Source organism: Leptosomus discolor, chromosome 2, assembly GCF_034619465.1.
Source record: "Leptosomus discolor isolate bLepDis1 chromosome 2, bLepDis1.hap2, whole genome shotgun sequence".
NCBI classification, from domain to species: domain Eukaryota; kingdom Metazoa; phylum Chordata; class Aves; order Leptosomiformes; family Leptosomidae; genus Leptosomus; species Leptosomus discolor.
In genome coordinates this window covers 25,007,163-25,028,107 of record NC_141392.1, presented here as the reverse complement: position 1 = coordinate 25,028,107, position 20,945 = coordinate 25,007,163, and the positions used below count along the sequence as shown (strand labels likewise).

At 42.7% G+C, this 20,945-nt stretch overlaps 1 protein-coding gene across 1 annotated transcript in view; it reads right to left on the bottom strand.

Annotated features, from left to right (window-relative positions):
- The window catches only part of SPTBN1 (spectrin beta, non-erythrocytic 1), a 94,950-nt gene extending 79,853 nt beyond the window's left edge, over positions 1-15,097 (bottom strand). Inside the window, exon 1 of the mRNA XM_009950345.2 lies at positions 14,950-15,097. Coding sequence (XP_009948647.1) covers positions 14,950-15,097 — 148 coding nt within the window. The remainder of the gene's footprint in view (positions 1-14,949) is intronic.
- Between the last annotated feature and the right edge of the window lie 5,848 nt (positions 15,098-20,945).

Genomic DNA, 20,945 nt, shown 5'->3' with positions numbered 1-20,945 from the left:
TAAAACATTTTTGAAAGTTGGCCTTCAATCTTTTCAGCACTACCTACATTTGGCCACTGAAGCCTATTCAGCCACCCAAGCCAGATGTTACAGCGCCAGGGAGAAAGTAACTGTCTGCAGGGGCAGCTAAAACACCACGGTACAGGGGACCAAGGTACTGCAGGCTTGTACCCTAAAAGCATGTTTGCAATGTGAAAAGGGGGCCCGAGGAAGCTCCTGCGCTTGTCACTGTGGCAGGCAGGATGCTGCTCTCCAGACAAGAACGTGCTGATGTGGCACAGCAAGTCCCCCATCCCTGCTAAACCTTCCCCTGATAACCTCTGCACAGCCAGCTGTCCTCCAGCATGCAGGGACCCACACGCTGCAGTTGTGGCCATGGGATTTCCAGGTGGGGGTGGGAGGGAAGAAGGGCAAGATAAAACCACAAAAGACTCCAAAATTTACAGGAACAGAGCTCTGTAAATTCAGCCATTAATGTATATTGTATAAATGCGAACTCCCCCAAAGCTCAAGGAGCATGTTTTACCCAGCACACAAGTACAGGCTTATTTCCGTCACAAAATTTTTTCCTGCAGCTTTCTACCAACAGCAGCTTTTGCCTGTGATGCCTGACCTATGTTATAATTAAACGAAACCCTTCCCCTCGAGAGCAGGCAGGCAGCCAGGCCCTACCTGCAGGCATATCAGCTCATTACTGTCCCACCTTGAGCAAACAGGTGTTGCTATGCGAGCTCAGAAGGTAAAACTAAAGTCCAAGTGACTGACAGGAGACCTGGAGCATTTTTAACATCATGAAGGCTGTAAATCAGGAGCCAGGAACTTTTCCGCAGCTGAAAGCTTTCCCAACAGCTTTGGCAGGCAACACACTATTGCACTATTGCACACGGCCATTATTAAAATTATTACAAAGTAAAATATTACAAAAGCAAAACATTAAAAACTAAAGATAATCATTTGGCTTTGACCCATATAAAACACAGACAGGCTTCCCCCACCCATCATAAAACATTAACACCACATACACGAACTTATGCTTCAGATTGTCCCCCTGTGGGACAACTGAGTCTGGTTAAGATTCCCAAGAAATACTGAACAAAAGCTGGTGGTTGAGGGGGTTTTGTCCATGTCCCCTCTCAGTCACCCCCCAATTCTGGCCTGCCCAGTAGCACTAAATGCTACCTTAAAGATAGAAGGACTTGCAGCAGGTATGGAGCAGTGCAGGCTACACAGTCAGTAGGGGGAAAGCTAAAGGAAAAAGGAAGAATCTGCATTTAAACTGAGCTTATTTTGTTCAAGGTTTGAAAAGCAGAGACATAAGAGTGTCTCTAACTAACATGAGTGTGGCAGCACTCGCTGTGAAATTCTGACCTCATTTTAGCTGCCATCCAGGTTGGCGTTTGGGCTGAACAACAGGTCCCCGAGCAACAGATGTGACAGACTTTGTAAATGATGGTATCAGCTCCTGGGGCTGGCCCTGATCTCCAGGTGCTGCTGACTCATCTGCCAAAGCATTACTGCTGCTTTGCTGGGCTGATGGTGTACATTTTGAAGGCTCCACTTCACAGGTTCAAGGAAATTCAGTCGAAAGAGCAAAGCAAAATGGGGATCTGCCTGTGTTTGTGACACACTACACCATATGTAGGAAGGCTCCTTAAAAACGGGCATCTTGCCCATTCCCATTTTTATTTGGGTCACATCAATCCTAATACATTTGTTTGCTGGTGATTTCAAATTAGTAAACCTGAGGCCCATTCACTGCCACTACGTAGCAATGCATCCAATTGATCACAAGGCTCTCCCATGCAAAGCCCTTTTTTTATACTTGTTTCTCTTTAATTGACTAAGCCCTTGACAATACTAATCAGATAATGCATTATAGAGGGGAATTAACACTTTAAAGGCCATAGATAACTTTTAGCACTGGTCCAAGTGCAACTTATCAACGCAGCTTGAAACTGTCCATGGTGTAATTCATCACTGATTACAGCACTGGAGAAAAGTAAGAGCCAAATCATATATTTCAGTTTAGTATATCAGGGAGGGAGGGTTTTGTTGGGTTTTCTTCCCCTCTAAGTTTTCTTCTCACTTTTCTCTGATAGCTGTGAAATAATTTTTGCTTGCATTCTTTGAATTGTACCTCTCCCATAGCACTTGACTGGTAATGATGGCCTGCATTATATTGTGTACTTGTTAAGAGTAAATAAAAACGCAAATGATTATCCACTTAACTATAATGCAAAGTGTGACTTAGTTGACATGATCAGAGCTTTGCAAAGCCTCAAGGAGAACAAGAGGTTGATTACAGTAATATTATGAATGTACAAGTAACAACTGGAGGCAGGTGCTTACCCCAGAACAGAAAAGAGTCTCTCCTGGGATCTGTCTTTACATGGGTCTGAAAATTGCTGCTGAAGTGAATGTGTTCTACCACAAAGGAAAAAGCTAATGTTTCTAAGGAAGAAACTAATGTTAGATCTAGCAAAATTACCATTCAAATTCCTAATTATCAATGGTTCTAAGATTGAACAAAACTATTGCTTTTCTCAGCCAAAAGAAATCCCTTAAGAGAAACTTCAGCACATCCACAAAATGAGTATAGACAAAAAACCCTCTGAGAAATTCCTGGCCAAGGATCCAGTTCATAACTCTTCTGCAGAAGATAACTTGTAAGTGTGCAGCAGTAACACTACTGACATAGCCTCGCTAGAATTGGAATAGCTAGAAATTCCCCATCGCAGTACACTATCTTCCACCAATAAAGTCAACCAATATTGGCTGGCTTTACTGGGTCAACAATGAAGACAGCACATGCAGCGGACTCAAGATCCAAAACAGACCCACCCTTGAAATACATTCAACTTCATGCATACATGAAAAAACAAGAAAGCAATGCACAAAATGTTTCCTGGGTACCATAAAACAAATGCATGCTTTCTACTATTGTGTTCTGAAAGAAAGATGCAATTTTACAACTCCCCGAAAGACAATTATCTTTCTAATGGGAAGCAGAATGCACGCCAGAGCTTACAATAATTACGAATCTGGTTAATCATCACCCTTGTCTTTCCTCTTCACTCTTACTTGCTCTTGTAAATTCTCTAGTTGGTGACTAACTAGAAAAAAAATACAAGATAAAAAGGATGATTTATTAATCTAAAATGCACAGAAATCACATAACATTTGCTTTTCTCCTGAAAGAGGGTAAAGTTCCTACACATCCCCTCAACACCGCAGTTAACTGAAAACTTGTAATTCTGTTTGCCTTTCTTGACTTCTCTGCTGATAACCCCATCTACACACTAAAACCAGAGTTTCTCCCTATACACACAATAGAGTAAGGAAAGATGGGGTTCGCTGTGGATTGTTCTAGAATGTAATAGGAAACAGTTATTTTTTTATCATATTTGACAATTTACATAACATTAATCCTGACGAGTTAGATATAAACTGGAGGGAAAACAGCTAAGATGCTGGAACACAGAGAGAAGCAGCCCACACACTAAGCAGAAATTAGCATGCCAACTTAATTACCTCTTCTGCAAGTATTAGTGGGAACAGAACCATTCATCTTACAATCCTGCCATTTCCTGCAATACTTAGCAACTGTTTCAAAAGAAAATGAAATAAATACAAACAAGGAATCTTCTCTTAAGTTCCATTTCCATTTCAGAACATATTTCAGTTTTTCTGTTTAAAGGGGGGGTTTGGTCAGTGGCAAACACCAAGGCATTTGGTCCTCCAAGTCCCTTCCAGATACATTCTCTGTGACTCACGTGGGCTTGGGAAAGCCAATGCAATCAAAATGGAAGGGAAAGGGGCAGAATAAAAAGCAAGAGGAAAGGATTTTATTAGAGAAGGGTCTATTCATGTGGTTTCCTTTTGCTGTGTCCAGGCCAGCCTTCCAGCAGCTCTGTGCCAAGTCCGAGGCACAAACCAGCTTTGGGCTCCAGATGCACCTGTAGGTTGTGATGTCTGAGACCAAAGCAGCACGAAACCTTTGGGAATCTTTTCACAAATCAGGCCAGAATATCAACTTATTACTGAAATTGGGTCAGTTCCACCTGGTTTCGGGTTTCAGTTTACACAAGTCCCAGATTAACAGGAAAGTTGACATGACTTTTGTAACAGCATGTCCTTGCTAACTGCAACAGTGGAATACTTGCCAGGAAAGCCTGCAGGAAAGAGCTACATGAGCCACTCATGTCTGGAGGAAATCACGGTTTGTGTTGGTTTGTATTCCTGTCCAAATGGGTTCTCCTGAACTGTACTCCTTCCCATACTCTGTGAACTCATCAAAGCAGGGAAGCCATCCCTGAAAAACTGTAACAACTACATTTGCAGGTTTCCTTTGTGGCCCACAAAATGGAATTGGCTTGCTCCCTGACTTAGACGAATAACCCTTAAAAAGTCTATTAAAATCAAGCATGGTGCACAGGTATGTGCTTAACATACTCGCTTTCTGTGAAATTTTTGCGTGAAAACACTTCTCGATTTTCATCCAGAAAATTCTTTTTAATGTGCTTTTTTAGAAGCTGAAATTACTTTTATTGCCTCTCCCTCCCTCCTTTCCTCCTCTATCAGAATTGCATCTATGTTTATATGTAGGAGAGAGAAAGAGAGAGATTCCCACCCTCCTTTTTCTCCTCTTCCTTTTGTACTGTTTTCTTTTTTTTTTTTTTTCCAGTTTGACCAAGAACACAGAAGATGCACTGTTGCTACACCACAATCACTCAGGCATGAAAATTCAATCTCCTGCTACTCCTGAGCAAAATGGAAATTGGGTGAGAACAAGCAGAACACACTGATCTTTACAAATCTCTATAAGCCAGAGTGTTTATTTCTACTATTTCCCTTGCTTCACCCAGCTAGAACAGAAAGCATATGAACGATACTCATGTTCGCAAACACATCCCCATTGTGACCACGTTCATATGTGGTCAGTTTAGGGGACAGGAATAAAAAAGTACCTCTCCGTTTTGCCAGTTCCGTAAGTGGAGGAGCTCAAGCCCCTAAACTAGAAACCTCTGAAGTTAATTGGGCTCCCTGCAGAATTTTAGATCTCTTCTACCTAAGCAACAAAGTTCCAGAAAAGCCGAGGTAGTACAGGCTTATGCTGATCCTGTGGTTCAATGAAAATGAAAGAGAAGGAAAATGTTAGAAAAATAATTGGGAAGGTGTGGGTTTGTTGTTTTTTTTTTTTTTAAAAAAAAAATACTGGATGCAGAAACATGGGCTGAAAGCCTCGTTTTTAAAGACATCTCTGTCTATCTTCAAAAACCTTCTTTCATCAAATCTCACCCACAGCATTTCCCCATCTGGTAATCACCTATCTCTGCAAAAGAGCTTAGTGATCAATTGACAAGTACTAACTGCCTGAAAGTCGTGAAATTATTATTACAGAGCAAACCACATTCCAACTTTATATAAGGTATACAATAAATATATTATACACTTATATGTACAAATACTTTCCACATCTGACACCCATCCGCCTTAAAGGCTTAGTAACATTTAAAGGAAGCAAAACTTCAAAAAATCATCATACAACATACACATACAAAAGGGTTGGCAAAAAAAACAGTACTGTTTGCATTGCTCACTCAGAGAGTTCAAAACTGTTAGGAAGAGTGCCAGAAAGTAAAAAAAGTGGAACTTCGAAGTGAATTTTCATCACCTTCTCTACTTGTCTGGTCGTCATCCCTGTTCCTGTTCTTTTTGCCTCTTCCCCATCAAGGCAATTCATCTCAAGGCAATCTGGGATTGTATCTCTCCAGGATATTACCTCAAGATAAGAATCAAAGTTCTGATCTAAGAGAATGATTTTATCACTAATCTTTCCCCATTAGAAGAGCTCCAAGGTTAACAGAAATTAGTAAACATTTTTTAATCCTGTATTGAATTTCACTTTGCAGTATGCTCTGCTAGACATTATTTATACTTCAGGGAGTGCTTTCATGCAGTATCCAAGCAACAAATAGGAGGAAAAATGCAAGGCACATTGCAGATTTGGCTGAATAAATAAAATAAATACAGAAACATCGCTAGTTCGATGCTAAAGACATGAGACGAGAACATTCTCTTCTGCATACGCATTTTTTTCTGGAAAGACTTCTAAATTACAGGCTCATGACTAGGTTTTGAAATGCATCCGCAGCCAAGCTTATCCCTGATAAAAGTCATAATTTAAAAAAATAAATATAACACTGCCGTTATTGGCATGTAGTTTCTATAAACAAGAAATCCTTTCCATTAAGACAACTCAGCAAAATACCTAAAAACAATCTCATTATTCCAGTGAAGAGTCCCACAGTTTCTCTATATCAAATATCCCTAAAACACTGATTCCAACAGCAAAAAACAGTATAGTCTTTTCAGTCTTCAGGTTTCCCATGATGGGTCACTCCAGGCCAGATTGCCAGCTGGGGTAAGTCAGGATGGCCACACAGAAGCCAAGGGAGAATGCCAATTTATACCAGCTGACAATCTGGCTGGTAGGTCTCCTCCCAAATCATCAACTTCGGCACGATTTTATCCCAGCTCTACTATTGCGCCTGGCTTAGCGCTCCCTAACCACATGAAGGGTATCTCTCTCACAAGTGAGTATTCTTCCTTTCCTTAAGCAGCTGGTGCAGCCAAAGCATTTTACACTCCTTCACAAATTCTACCCTGCCTCTCCCTGCTTCGGCTGATGCAGAATGCTGCAGCTCACTCATCTCAGTGTTGCAGGCAGCCAAAAGTATGTCGCCTGGTGCTTTTACCCTTTCCTGATGCTGTGGTGATGAACGGATGATGAAAACTAATAGCTTTTATATGTCAGGAAAGTGCTGTGCTGTGCCAGTCTGTGAATTAAGGTACAGTTCTCACCTAAAATCAGTGCAAGTAAGGAAGCACGCTATGAAAATCAGTGCAAGGCCAATGTGTCTAACACCCAGGTACGATAAAGTAGATTTACCTGCTTTCAGGATTACCCTCACAGGTACCTAATTGGTAAGGTCCTAAAAGCAGGTATGCATGTACACACATGCACACACAGTCAGCATACACGTATTAGTTTTCCATCTTCCTCTTCTAAGTACAGAAGGCTTTTTGTATTTAATAATTTCTTCGCTACAGTAGAGAATTCTCTTGTACCTTATTTTGCTAAATGAATTGCTGTCCAAGCATGGAGTCGGTTTGTGAATAAGGACTAGCGTATGTCTGGAGTTCTCCACAAGAAACTACGAGAAGCAGATATGGTACCCGTATTCCAGCCCAGGAGCTTAACGCACAGGAATTCAGAGATCTAAAGATGGATCAACACAGGCTCATTTGCTGGCAAGATGCTGCGCTCTCCTGTGTACATGTCCAACTCAATATTGCTTAGTCTTGAAAGAATTTAATCAGAGACATAAAATGACCGCAGCTGTCAGACTTTCCAGAGCAGGGCTGCCAGCACAGCTCCCATCCTGCTCCGTCCCCAAGGAAGCAAAAAGCCTATTTTTCCAGCTCCGCGTGTCCTGCCTGAGCAATGTGTGCCACATTACAGTTATTCACCAGGTCACAATCACTCTCATGCATCACTCTGTTACTAAGTAATCATAAATACTATCAATGCAGCGGACAAGCATGCACAACTCCAGAAAACTAAGTTACATTCAGCAGTACTTTTTTCCAGAAGCTTGGCTCTATACTTGGGAAACTACATTGGACCATGGATCTGGTGTCTAGTGAGACTACAATGAATCTGATTCACACCTCCATATAGTTTGCACACTACTGGTTTGATCCTAAAGAGAGCAAACCCCCAAACTATGTGTAACTGATACCAAAAATCATATTACTATAGCAATGAGATGCAAACGACCTCTGCACCAAATTACAATTTTTGATGGGACAGCATTGAATACAAGTTGTTCACATTTACTTGAAAGTTATTTTATGTACCATAGACATACAGTGACACTTCTTTTTTGGGTCAGTCTACTGACGATCTTTAAAAATAAAAATGCCAAGAACAAAATATCATTTATTTTCTGGGTTTTGCTATTTGCTTTAGAAACAGCTCTCCACCAGCAACTTAAAAGCAAACACATAAATCATCAGTGATAGATGGGCTAAGCTTTTTCCTGTTTTTTGGTAAAAGCAGAGCGTTCATCAGTAGTCACAGCCAGCACTGCAGGTGTCGCTTAAGTACAGCAGCTTCTCCGCTGCCGTGCTCTCTCCCTTGATGCCTGTATGACACAGAACACACAAAATGACACCCCGTTTTTAACACCAGCCTCCTACAGATTCTGGTAAAGTACTGCAGCTTAGAAATTGTTCCAGAAGTAAAATTCAGAATGAAAGCACTGGGTGAGGTCAACATCTGGAAAAGCTTTTGTTGAAATAATTCCATAGCTTTTATCTGAGCAAAATAAGATTTTTCAAAATAAGCCGTTCCATGCTCACCTAAGTCTGCACCAGGCCTTTGGCTGCTGATCAAAACCATGGACTAATAACCAGCACTGCCACACCAGTGCTGAGAAGATGCATTTGCTGTTTCACTACTGTAAGGTTTTTATTTCTGTTTAGTGTCAAGTGAATCCTTCATATGCCCTTCAAACCTGATTTATAAGCATCAATATACTGTTGAGTTCTCCTTCCTTAACCACTTGCTGTTACTAAAATTAGTGCACAGATTTTTCAAGTCCTAGATAGCTCAGGTACTGGATCTTCATGAAATGTACTGCAATAGATTATTCTCAGTATGCTCTTTCAAAGCCAAGAATAAACCAAAGGTTCTGCATCAAGAGAAGTGTGGCCAGCAGGTCGAGGGAGGTGATTCTGCCCCTCTGCCCTTGTGAGACCACACCTGGAGTGCTGCGTCCAGCTCTGGAGCCCGTAACGCAAGACAGACACGGAGCTGCTGGAGCAAGTCCAGAGGAGGGCTGCCAAGGCGGTCAAGGGGGTTGGAACACCTTTCCTATGAGGACAGGCTGAGAGAGCTGCGCTTGTTCAGCCTGGAAAAGAGAAGGCTCCAGGGAGACCGGAGGGGTCAGTACTGGGACCAGCACTATTCAATATATTCATCAATGACCTGGACGAGGGAATAGGGCACTGACAATAAACTGTCAGCAAGTTTGCTGATGACACAAAACTGGGAGGAGTGGCTGACACGCCAGAAGGCTGAGCTGCCATTCAGCGAGACCTGGACAGGCTGGAGAGCTGGGCAGGGAGAAACTGAATGAAATACAACAAGGGCAAGTGTAGAGTCTTGCATCTGGGAAAGAACAACCCCATGCACCAGTATAGGTTGGGGACTGAGCTGTTGGAGAGTAGCGCTGGGGAAAGGGACCTGGGGGTCCTGTTGGACAGCAGGATGACCATGAGCCAGCAACGTGCCCTCGTGGCCAAGAAGGCCAATGGCATCCTGGGGTGTATTAGGAGGGGTGTGGTCAGTAGGTCGAGAGAGGGTCTCCTCCCCCTCTGCTCTGCCCTGGTGAGACCCCATCTGGAATAGTGTGTCCAGTTCTGGGCCCCTCAGTTCAAGAAGGACGGGGAACTGCTTGAAAGAGTCCAGTGCAGAGCCACAAAGGTGATTAAGGGGGTGGAACATCTCCCTTATGATGAAAGGCTGAGGGAGCTGGGTCTCTCTAGCTTGGAGGAGACTGAGGGGTGACCTCATCAGTGTTTATAGATACGTAAAGGGCAAGTGTCAGGAGGATGGAGCCGGGCTCTTCTCGGTGATGGCCAATGACGGGACAAGGGGCAATGGGTGCAAGCTGGAGCACAGCAGGTTCCACACTAACAAAAGGAAAAACTTTTTCACTGTGGGGGTGACAGAACACTGGGACAGGCTGCCCAGAGAGGTTGTGGAGTCTCCTTCTCTGGAGACATTCAAAACCTGCCTGGACGTGTTCCTGTGTGACCTGCTCTAGGTGGTCCTGCTCTGGCAGGGGGGTTGGACTAGATGATCTTTCGAGGTCCCTTCCAACGCCCAATATTCTGTGATTCTGTGACCTCATAGCGGCCTTCCAGTACCTGAAGGGGGCCTACAAGAAGGCTGGGGAGGGACTTTTTACAAGGGCCTGCAGCAACAGGACGAGGGGTAATGGTTGGAAGCTGGGAGAGGGCAGGTTTAGACTAGATACAAGGAAGTTGTTCACCCTGAGGGTGGTGAGACACTGGCACAGGTTGCCTAAGGAAGTTGTGGATGCTCCATCGCTGCAAGTGTTCAAGGCCAGGTTGGGTGGAGCCTTGAGCAACCTGGTCTAGTGGGAGAAGTCCCTGCCATGGCAGGGGGGCTGGAACCAGATGATCTTTTAGGTCTCTTCCAACCCAAACCATCCTATGATTCCCTTAAAGCTCTACATCATTGTGTTTTGTCCTTTTTTATTTACTTGAGACATGAAACTTCATTCTGACCATGCGGATTTTTTCTATCTTTAGTGTATACTCAGAGTGGAACAGCAGAAACTTGCTAGCTATGAGAGATATGCTAAACAGCAGGGACAAGCAGGTGCATGATACCTGAGAAGTACTACAAGCAGGATCTTTCTTTTCTCTTTTTCAGGGCAGGGGCGTGGTATTCTGCTGATTATTTGCGCTGGAGCTGAGGGGGAAATGGCTCAAATACCAGGGCCAAAAGGGCTAACTAACTCCACATATGGTACCCAGCAGGTTCCCATTACAAGTTCTCTCTACCTTCTTTTATCCTTAAGAAACAGATATTCCACCATATTTAAAAGAAAAAATTTTCAACAGCATAATTTCAGTAATGATTTTGGTGAATTTCCCCTTTTGTTTCTGGGAGAATTTAAGTTACCAGCATGAATTACAAGCCTAGTTTCTCTTTGTGCAGTAAGGACAATTAAGGACAGCTGCACGACGAATGCAGACTGTTTACCTGTATTCCCCTGAAAGGTTCATGAACATTTTCATGTGCAACACTAGCAAGTGCCCTGACCTATGCACAGTGACTTAGGTGGAGCTGAAAAAGGAATGCACAGCTTTACCTGCCCTGCACTAAGAAGACATGCTGCTGTTATTTCATAAACTTTGAAACTCTCTTTAATTCATATGCCAGACAGCTGAGTCACAGCCCTTCTGGTCACTCAGGTGAACCCAGAGGACAAAAAGGCAAAATACAAATAAGCAGAAAAGCGAGTATCTTTAGCCAAACATTTTTTAATATTGAATTAGCTAACTGAAGAAATGGGAAGTTTTAGAGGTGACAATTCTCATACTACCTGAAAACGGCACGTGAGACAGTGAGCATGGTACATCTGAATGTCACAGTCCAGACCAAGTGTGAAAAATTCTGCTAAACAACTGAACTGTTTCTTATGACTTTCATAAGAGCTCGATGCACCAAGGTGCTGCACAGCAGATCTTGTTAGCTAATGGTCCTTGACAGACGAAATCCAACACTTGAGGATTTGTGAATGAAGAATTTTGCACAAACATGATATCTTTTTGGCTTCTCCAGAGCAGGTAGAATTACCTGGTCTTCCAGCAAGACCTTCCAAAGAACCACAGAGAACAAGGACAGGTGAAAGATGATTTCCTACAGTTGGATATCTTACTGTACGAAGTAGGGATCAGTTACTGTCTTCTCGTATCAGTTGCAGAGTGAGTTAGTTCACCATGAATGGCAACCAATCTGGTTGCATATCCCTTCAAATCTGGATTCTGATTGAAAGCCGAGTTCCCAGATGGTTTATTTGTATTAAACTGAAACAATCCTTCACATCCTGGTTTTCACAGTACACAGACCACTCTACTAATATCCGTCATCAGCTGCTGTGCTGACTATAGTGCTTTTCTACTATTATTATACCATACTTGCTTTAACTGAGCTTTTCTCCAATACATTGTCTGTTCTGATCACAGATTATTCTGACCACCATCTCCTTCTTTGCTCTTTTTCAGCATCCTGCTGGAACATAGGGCCATTAACTGTCCTGTCTAGAACAGAGTATGAGACTCTGGCTACAGAACTCACTTCTTGCCTACTCACTCTCTACCTTTCCTTACCTTAAAGGAAATAACTTTCATTTAAATTACAGTAAACTACAACCAACACAATTTGGAAGCTTCACAGAAGAGGCACTTCACAGCTTGTTGAAGAATATGAATAGAAGATGCTTGCACCAACAGAAAGATTCACACTAAGTATATAGCCATTAGTCAGGCAATGTAAAATGCCTACAGCCATTACACTTTTGAATGCAACAGCCTGCATCTTACAGATGGAGAATAAAGAACCAGTGCCTGGTGTGTTCATTTTGAAATCGTTCACACCAGGACAAGAAGGATAATGATGCATGTGCATTTCATAAACTGTGAGACATTGACAGTCTTTTGATTTCTCTTCTCACTTGAATAAAAGGCAGACATACCGAAAGACTGGACATCCACAGGCAGTCTTTAGATACAACCAATGTAGGTCCTCTGGAAAGAAAAATGCTGTTCTGAGAAAATGGCCAATCTTGGAGATGTGGGAAAGATGCTTGTTCTTGCACAGTCAGTGCCCAGCTAAGTCAGACTGGAGTGCTACCCAGTACATGTGGGCCCTGCAGGTGGTGCACAACCACTTCTGTTTCAGAGAGTGGTGAAATTCAACCAGAAGAAAGTGATGGTGCAACAGACAGTCAAATTTATGTTTTAAAACCCAGAAGAGCATCCTGATACCATCCACTGTGGCTTTGTGTGCAGTACCAGCCACAGGCTTTCACACAGTGATTATCGTGTCTGATCCTGTGACAAGCAGCTGAGTTCGAGTATACCTTTCCAGAAAGAGCCTGTCTCGATTTAAAGAGCCCAATGACAGAGATTATTGCTATCCCAGATCCAGGCTGCAGCTGTTAGAAACCTGGAAGTGCCTTTCTGCAGAGATGCAAGGGAAGATTATCCACCAGACAGCACATCCGAAAATATATGCTGAATGGTGCCAGAAGTACCATGGCTCAGCCTTTAACTATAACCTTTGATTTGCAATACAAACCTCTCTTCCTGCATCATGATTAGGCTTTCAAGCAGTGCTGCAGCAATGCAGTATGCTAAGCCAAGTTTTGGCAGCACACAGCATTCTCAACACTAAGAGTAGAGAATTACAGGTCTGAAATGTATCAAAACAAAATAACTGTAAGTAATGCTTATTAAGAAAAAAAATAAATACATCATACTCTAAGAAAATGTTTAAATAAGCCTCTGAATCAAATCTTCATCAAAATTATTTGCTTTGACACTGATATTTGTTTTAGGCTAACTAAATAATTGAAGTACTTTCCTTGCACTACTTCTCCTTGAAATAAGAGTTTCATGTTTATTATTCATTACTCAGGTGGGGAGCTCTGCTTGCTATAAAAGTAAGTGGAACAAGCTGCAGTAAAGACTAGAGCTGGGACCCAAATGTGGCTAATGAGCTCTGTATTAAAAGCACTTCCCACCCAAGGAATATAAGGTAACCTACAACCACTGATGTGGCAGGAGTAAAATAGTTTCTTCCTCAGACAAGATGAAACTACAAAAAACCCCAAGTCAAGATTCTTCTCGTCTACCACCAATCTACCATCACAGGCATCAGTCAGGCTGCTTCTGACCCCACTTAGCACAGCCCTGTGCCAGGTCAGGCTTTTTACCTGTAATTTCAAATGCACACTCTGATGAAAACTGCTATAATTAAAAGCCTTCTAAAGATAGCAGAATTTAATACATATCCTTTCTGCAAGCAGGTCCATTAAGTGGACAAGATTACTGTCCTCAGTAAGAGTTATATGATCTGCTGTCTGCCCACCTGCGTGAACTACTTTATTTCCCTGTTGCTCAGCCCCAAACCTGATCCTATCCTGTGCCTGGCATGAAAGGCATTCTACATCTACTGCACTCCCAGGGCTGGCATCAAGGGCAGAAAGGGCACACTGTGCTCTGGACTCAGTCTCATCGGAATCACAAATGAAACAGATGACACCTTTGTCTCAGTACAGTTAATTTAATAAACCTGCTTCAACACATTAGATAGTGTTGGGTTTAAAACTGGCCTTGTAACTAAAATTTCACTAGCATAAAGCTCAGCATATTTTGAGCTCTTTTCCTTTTCATAGCTTACAGTATGTCCCACGCTACTGAGGCATTTTGTTCAGAGGTCAGGAATGTGGGCATGCTACCATAAGAGTCAAGAAATCATTTACAGAATGCATAAAAATTGCTTTGCAGGGCAATGCCTCAGAGCTGAGAGGACATGACATAATCTCCTTGCTGCATAAACAAATTTGGTTAATGTACAGCCTTTAATATGCAATAATCAGATGTTTAAAAAAAAAACACCCTCAATCAAATTTCATTTCTCTGCTGATGAGAGTGCAATTCAGCAGAAGCCAGCATGTATTTCAGAAGCTCTGCTTCAGAAAAACGTGTAGTTTCAGCATTATTTACTAAATGACAACTATCTCCATCTACCACATTTCTCCATTTCAGGACAGGTGGGATGTTTTGAACACCTCCAAATGAAGCTATTTTGAAGCAGAATTTTGTTATCCTTCTGATTTATTCCAAATCTGGAAACCAACATCATTGTCAATGACAGAAACCCAATCAAAACAATTTAAATACACAGCCAAAATGGTTAATATCTGATGAGGTGTGAGAGTCAGTACAAACCTCTAACTAAAAAGAAATATATAAGAATATATGGATGAAACCTCTGCTCTCCTGTGCTTACACCAAAGAAGTCTTCATAGTAAATCTGAACAGCCAAGTGTTTACAAAACATCACGTATGAGCACATCCTGTGAAGCAACATGAGACCATCAAGTCCCACGGATGTCAACAGATGAAACAATCTCAAAAACTGTTCAGTCAAACTGTACTTGATCTCAGAAAAATTTCAGCTCTAGTTTACCGACAAGGTGCAGGCACTGAAGACAGACAGTATCCTGTAATATCACATACACAAAACATCAGAGTTTTGCTCATGTGGTGAGTGCTTACCAGCTAGGGCCTTGATGCGGGATCGTTCAAACAGTCGAGCAGAACTATTTTCATTGTCCCAGTCATCGACATCCCAGCGGTTGTTGACATCACTGTACTGCTGTTGGATTTCAATATTGTCATAATCTGTCGCTACTGTTGTCGTCATCCTGAGTCTTCCTAACCTATTCTCACCATCAGAATCTTCTTAAAAACCTCTGTAAAACAAAAATGCATATAATAATTTAGACAACATACATATACTGGACGAAAGTCGTAAAATTCAAGCCCAAGACTTCTGGTTTCAAAAATCAGTAACTTTTAGTTGAAGCCTGGGCACAAGCTCAAGAACAGATTAGATACCAATTAGCCCTTCAGAAAGCAACTGAATACTCCCAAGTCTTCTTAAAAAAATTACACACTTCACAAAAGCAAGATTTCAAGCCAGTAGCTTTGCTGCATACACAGATGCAGAATTGTCATGTTCAACTCCGCACAAAGTGGAACATGTATGAAATGGTGCAGTAAGATACTTTCACAATTGTTATTTTCAAAAGCAGCCTGTCGGTTTTATAAATCTGTGAATGTTGACTGAAGCATATGGAGCTGTGGATAACTCGGCTAAGAAAAACCTGAAGTGCAAAGAAGACCTCAACGCCTTTACAAAATGGTGCAAATTCTGATGAAAAAAATGCAAATGCTTAAAAAGTCACACAAGCATTTGACCAGCAGAAGCCTTTTAACACAGATCAGAAGAAACAGTTCTTTCTTCAGATGCAAATGCCTACTTTGTGACCAGTCTTGGGAATTTATTTATGAACTAATCCAGATAAAAACAACTAACTGATGCATTGCTTTGAACTCTCCCTAGAGACAAAATGATAGCCCACCAACGCAATAGTTTAAATGAGGTTCTCTTTCAGGCAGTCGGATACTGTTAGCATATTCGTACCATTTTCTAATCGGAATCTGCATGTACTTATCAGCACTAAATATAAAAGAGCCTAACACGTCCTTCTAGGGGAAGAGGAGAGAGGTTATAAACGGCTGCTAAACCAGAGGCTGTGAACCCTTCAGAACAGCCGTTGGCCTGAGAGCCTGGATCCAAAGCTCTCCCCATTGCTGGGAGGAAGTAGTGGCTGCCTTGCACCCTCTTTCACCCAGTCCCTCCAAAGTCAGTGCTCAGAGAGACCCAAGGGCTGACCCTGAAAAGCAAACACACAATTCACCTTTATAAAAATATAATAGCTATTGAAAAATTAGTTAAATATCTGGGAAAGGCTGTATGACCAGGTTAGGTTTTAATAAACTGTTGTATTACAGGAAGACTTAGGAGAATAACACGAGAAAAATCTCTAGTTATGGGGATCCACCTGTTTGTTCCCTTCTGCTGTGACTCCTGTGAGCTCTCGACCCGGTGCTGTCCGAAACAGCAGAACAGCCAAGGGGTCCCAGCTTGGGGCTCCCTCACAAACGCCGCACCTCTGCTCCCCGTACAAGCCCCGGAGCCCGGCCCGGCGCTTCCCGCCCAGCCCCCAGCGAGGCCAGGCCGCGCTGAGGGCCCGCCCGGCGGGGTCGTCTCCTGGGCTCCCCCAGCAGCGAGACCAACAGCCGCGGCAGCTCAACGGGTGTTTCCCCCCACCACAGCCACCCTCAGCGGGCTCCTCTCACCCCCGCGGAGCGCGGACAGGCCAGGGGCGTGCGGGCCCCGCCCTGCCCTGCCCTGCCTCCCCTTCCCGCCCGGCCCGGCCGCCTGGTGCCACCTGCTGACGCCGGGGAGCAGGGCAGGGCCGGGCCTCCCCCCCCCGCCCGCCATAGCCCTGCGGAGGGTACGCGGGACGGCTTTAGTAGGCCCGCCACCCGTCCAAAAAATGTGGCTATCCCGCAGCTGACATCAGTCCGGCTCGCAGGGGAAAAACAACGTGTTTACTGCCACTGCTCGCGCACTTAAGAGGCATTAATTTTCCAGATGGTCGTAGGATAAAAAAGGACGGGTTGATTTTCTCCTGTTCCCCACCACAGATGAGAAGGTTTCTCATATATTTACTTGCAAAATAATCCCTTCGTTTTGCACAGAAATGGGAAACGAGCCGCACTCGAGGCTGTTACATAAGGAGCTGTTACCGAAGCCAGTTTGGGAGCGATTCAACCGTCACAAAAGGTGGGAAGAAATCGCTTTAGTTATGGTAAACTGCCAACAGACCGAAAGAATATGAAAGAAAACTTGCGATGGGAAGGGTCTTTAAAATGATACCCTTTCGTTGCACACGCCTAGGCTGACATTTTCCAGCAGGGAGCTCTGGGGATGGATGGGTCCTTCCTCCGCCAGCTGGATTCTGCCGCTAGAAACAAACAAAAGGATGGAGCAAAGACAGGGGAAAGGATTAAGTCCCACTCGAAACATTTCTGCACAGCATTCACCAGCTGATCCTCATCTAGTATCAAGCCTGGACAAAAGCCTCCCATTGATTCCTGTACACAGGCAGAAATCAGGGTTAATTCCAATTAAATCCATGGAGTAACCACGGTATAAACAACGAGTGGAATCAGACTGTTCGACAGCATCAGTTTCCATCTTTTCATCTTTCTGTATTCATCAGAGCCCAATGAAAAGGAAGAGATATGCCACTGGAAAAGCAGCAGCTCAAGCTACAAAAATAAAAGCAATGACCCTAAAAACAGGATGCAGCGACATGCTAATTCAGTATAGATGCCAAGCCATCAGATTTCATTTATTTCTGTATCATCTGTGTTTAGATGTACACATAACCAGATCTAGAATAAATTCAGCTATAGCTTGTGCTTTAGCACTTCTCTTACCCTTCCTGAGCATCACACAAGCAAAATCTATCCCAGATAAAGCTAAATTGAGCATGAAATGGGCCTGTTATCCTACACCTATAGGGCTAGAAAACTTGCATCCTTCTTCTGACTCTGTGGAGCTGCTGGAAAATAAAAGCAGTGCCTCTGTCACTGGCTGACATCAAGCTCCCTTTTCCGGGATGCAGCTCCACAACACGGAGACAGCAGAGAGGGGTAGCAGACACGCACTGCAGTGACAAAAATAAGTACCTTGCAGCAAAGAACTTCTGTGGTGAGGCAAGGATAACACAATTCAATTCTAACTGAAATAAGCCGCCCTATCTTATTGCAAAGAAAGACCCAGCTATGCGATATGCAACCACTGCCTTAAGCCTGTGCTGAAAAACAATTTTTCATAAGACTCCTGCTGTAGCTCTGGTTCAGCACAACCCCCCGGTGCCTCCAGGAACAGGGAGGGAAGATAAACACAAGCTCTAGCAGAAGCCTCCAGGCTTCTTACTACAGAAATGGTGGTGCTGCAGATGGGCTGAGCTACAACGGCAAATCTTCTTTCTAGGTTATGGATTTCCCTGTTTGACAAACACACACCAGCACTGTCTGCAAATGCCCAGAGAGTAATGAGGAAAAATAGTTCAGAATTTTTCTGGAGCTCTTAATTGTAGCTGAGTTCACTATAATGACCTCAAGTGTAATCTGTCATCCATGAAATTAGCTCCGCACTTGAAAGACATATATGCTGAAAAAACTGCGTGTGTATATAACCTAGGCATACATGCAACACACATACATTTACATATTTATTTTATTTTTAATTTATGTTACTTACAGTAACTGCTGCTCAACACCGTAATTTTATTTGGTCAGACCTCCACTGCCGGATGATTTCAACAAGTACTTTGTGAGTCCAGATTTGCTTTATTGACTGTGTAGTCAGCACAAAGCAGGAGACAGTGGTATTGTGTACCATTAGCTTACCGCAGCACTCTGCACTCATGCGCAAAGCGCCACTGACACCCTTGCAAGAAATCACTATAGAATACATAGCACAAGCAGAAAGCACATGGACAGAAGAAAGTCAGTGTTCCAGCAGGAACAACCTTTGTAATTTAAACATCCTGACCTGGCTTTAAGCTGAAATACCAATCTAATAAAGGAACAATGTTTTCTGCACAGAGCCAAATGTAACATCAATTTCAGCTGTCAACATCCTAAGCATTCCTAACACAGAGGACTCCAAGCAGACCCATTCTCAGAATATAACAGACACGAACCTACTGATAACAAGACATTTTAGAAATGGCAGGTCCCAACTTCATTTCCATTCACAGTTCAGACACGGACTCTCAGTGGCCTCTATATAGGGCTTAAAACCAGAGAAGACAGGCATTGGGATTTCTCAGATAGTGCACATCCTCCTAAACTTACATGCCGGGGCAGTGTGCACCTGGGCTTGGAGATACTAGCAGGCAATTACAGGGATAAGCACGCACACAGGTGAACTAGGAAATAGCATGCAACTGTTCTAGTCCCCAAACTACACAGCACAGACCTGTCATGATGGGGAAAGAAAGGTTTTGTAAATTTGAAGATTTCTGTCTTCACTGATAAAACACAACTCTACTGCCTAGCGCAGTTGATACAATACTAGAAGACCTCATGAGACTAAAGAGATCAAGCCATTTAATTTCAAAGCATTCTTCAAAATACACTGCATAATTTGAGGGCAGGGGGGTTGGCATTATCTTCAAAAAGAAGAAATGGCTTGAAGAAAGAATAAGCTACCAGGAAAAGCGTTTTCTCAGACAATTTTCAAAGGCAATATCCAGGGGTCAGACCTTTTGTATTTACTTTCATAAATAAACCAGATCCTGCTCTATTTGTTTCTCAGATAGCAGAAAATAAACAGTTTTATTCAAACCATCTGAAGAATGAATTCATTTTTAAAAAATTCATTGGCTACTTTTAAATGCAATAATGTAATTCACTGAACAGGCTAAGACTATAACCACTAAAATTCTGCCATAACCGCACATCTGGAATTACTTCCTAATAGTTACATTTATCTTTAAAGTAAACATTATTCTTCCATGAAACATTCTAAGCTGAAGTTAGTTTCATGCTACTCTTACTATCTAAGGATTGTCAAGAGGTTTTTATGGTGTTATGATTGAAGCAAATATATTTTGAACAGCAATCCCCAAATGGCCTCATTACTTATGTAAATAGACTATTCCCTGGCTAATGCACAGTTCAACTTATTGCAGTTTTTCTGACAAGATAAATTTTATATGACTGAACAGCTGAGAGGACTGAAAATGGGATACAGACACTTCCATCTCTAGGTTACCAGACCACATGGGTCCAGAGACAAGTATAAGCACGACCACTGCAATAATAAAGAGAAAGGTCTCTCCATTTCCTACGTATCAGCTATGTACCTCAAAGAAACCAAAATTACAAACTGCCTCCTTTCTGGTAGCTTTCTCTGAAATCAATGTTGGATGAGCACAGAAATCAATTCTATTACCCTTTTTGCAGGACTTCCACCTCCAGATACTTTCACTCCCAGCCTGTACTGCTTCTCTCCTACTGAAGGCTCGGACCAGGGTAATTAGTCCAGCTCTTTAGCAACAAATTCACTTTAGAGTAATTATTATTATTAAAAGGAGGAAAATCTAGTTAAGATGTAACCAAACTTTGCATTTATTCCAAGTAATATTCAGATCCCTCCAAACAGCCACACAACAGACATTTAATGTTTTTTAAAATGTCATTTAAAACCTGTATTTAAGCTGGAGAATGGAAATTCTTCTGAGCTCCCAGCATCCAGCCACATCCTAGCTCCCCATCAGGGTGAGATTCTCACCTTAGCTTCCACAGAAGGGAAACTGGCCTGATCACAGATGAACAGGGACACCTTGAGAGAAGTTCAAGGCTGAATGCAAAATGGCATACGTATTCAAACAACCCCACAAGTCAAATTCTGCAAGTATTTAAAAAATACTAGTTAGAAACTCAGAGATCTACAGAACACCTGAATCAAAAAGGTGAAGACTTGCTGCGTCTAAAGCTTAGAAAGACTGGAAAATGCATGTCTCAGTTCCACCCACTTCTTAACCTGAAGTCTACAGAGCTGGCGTCTAGCCTGCTTCTATGCTCAGCCCAGAGACCACTGCTTCATGTGATGCGAACTG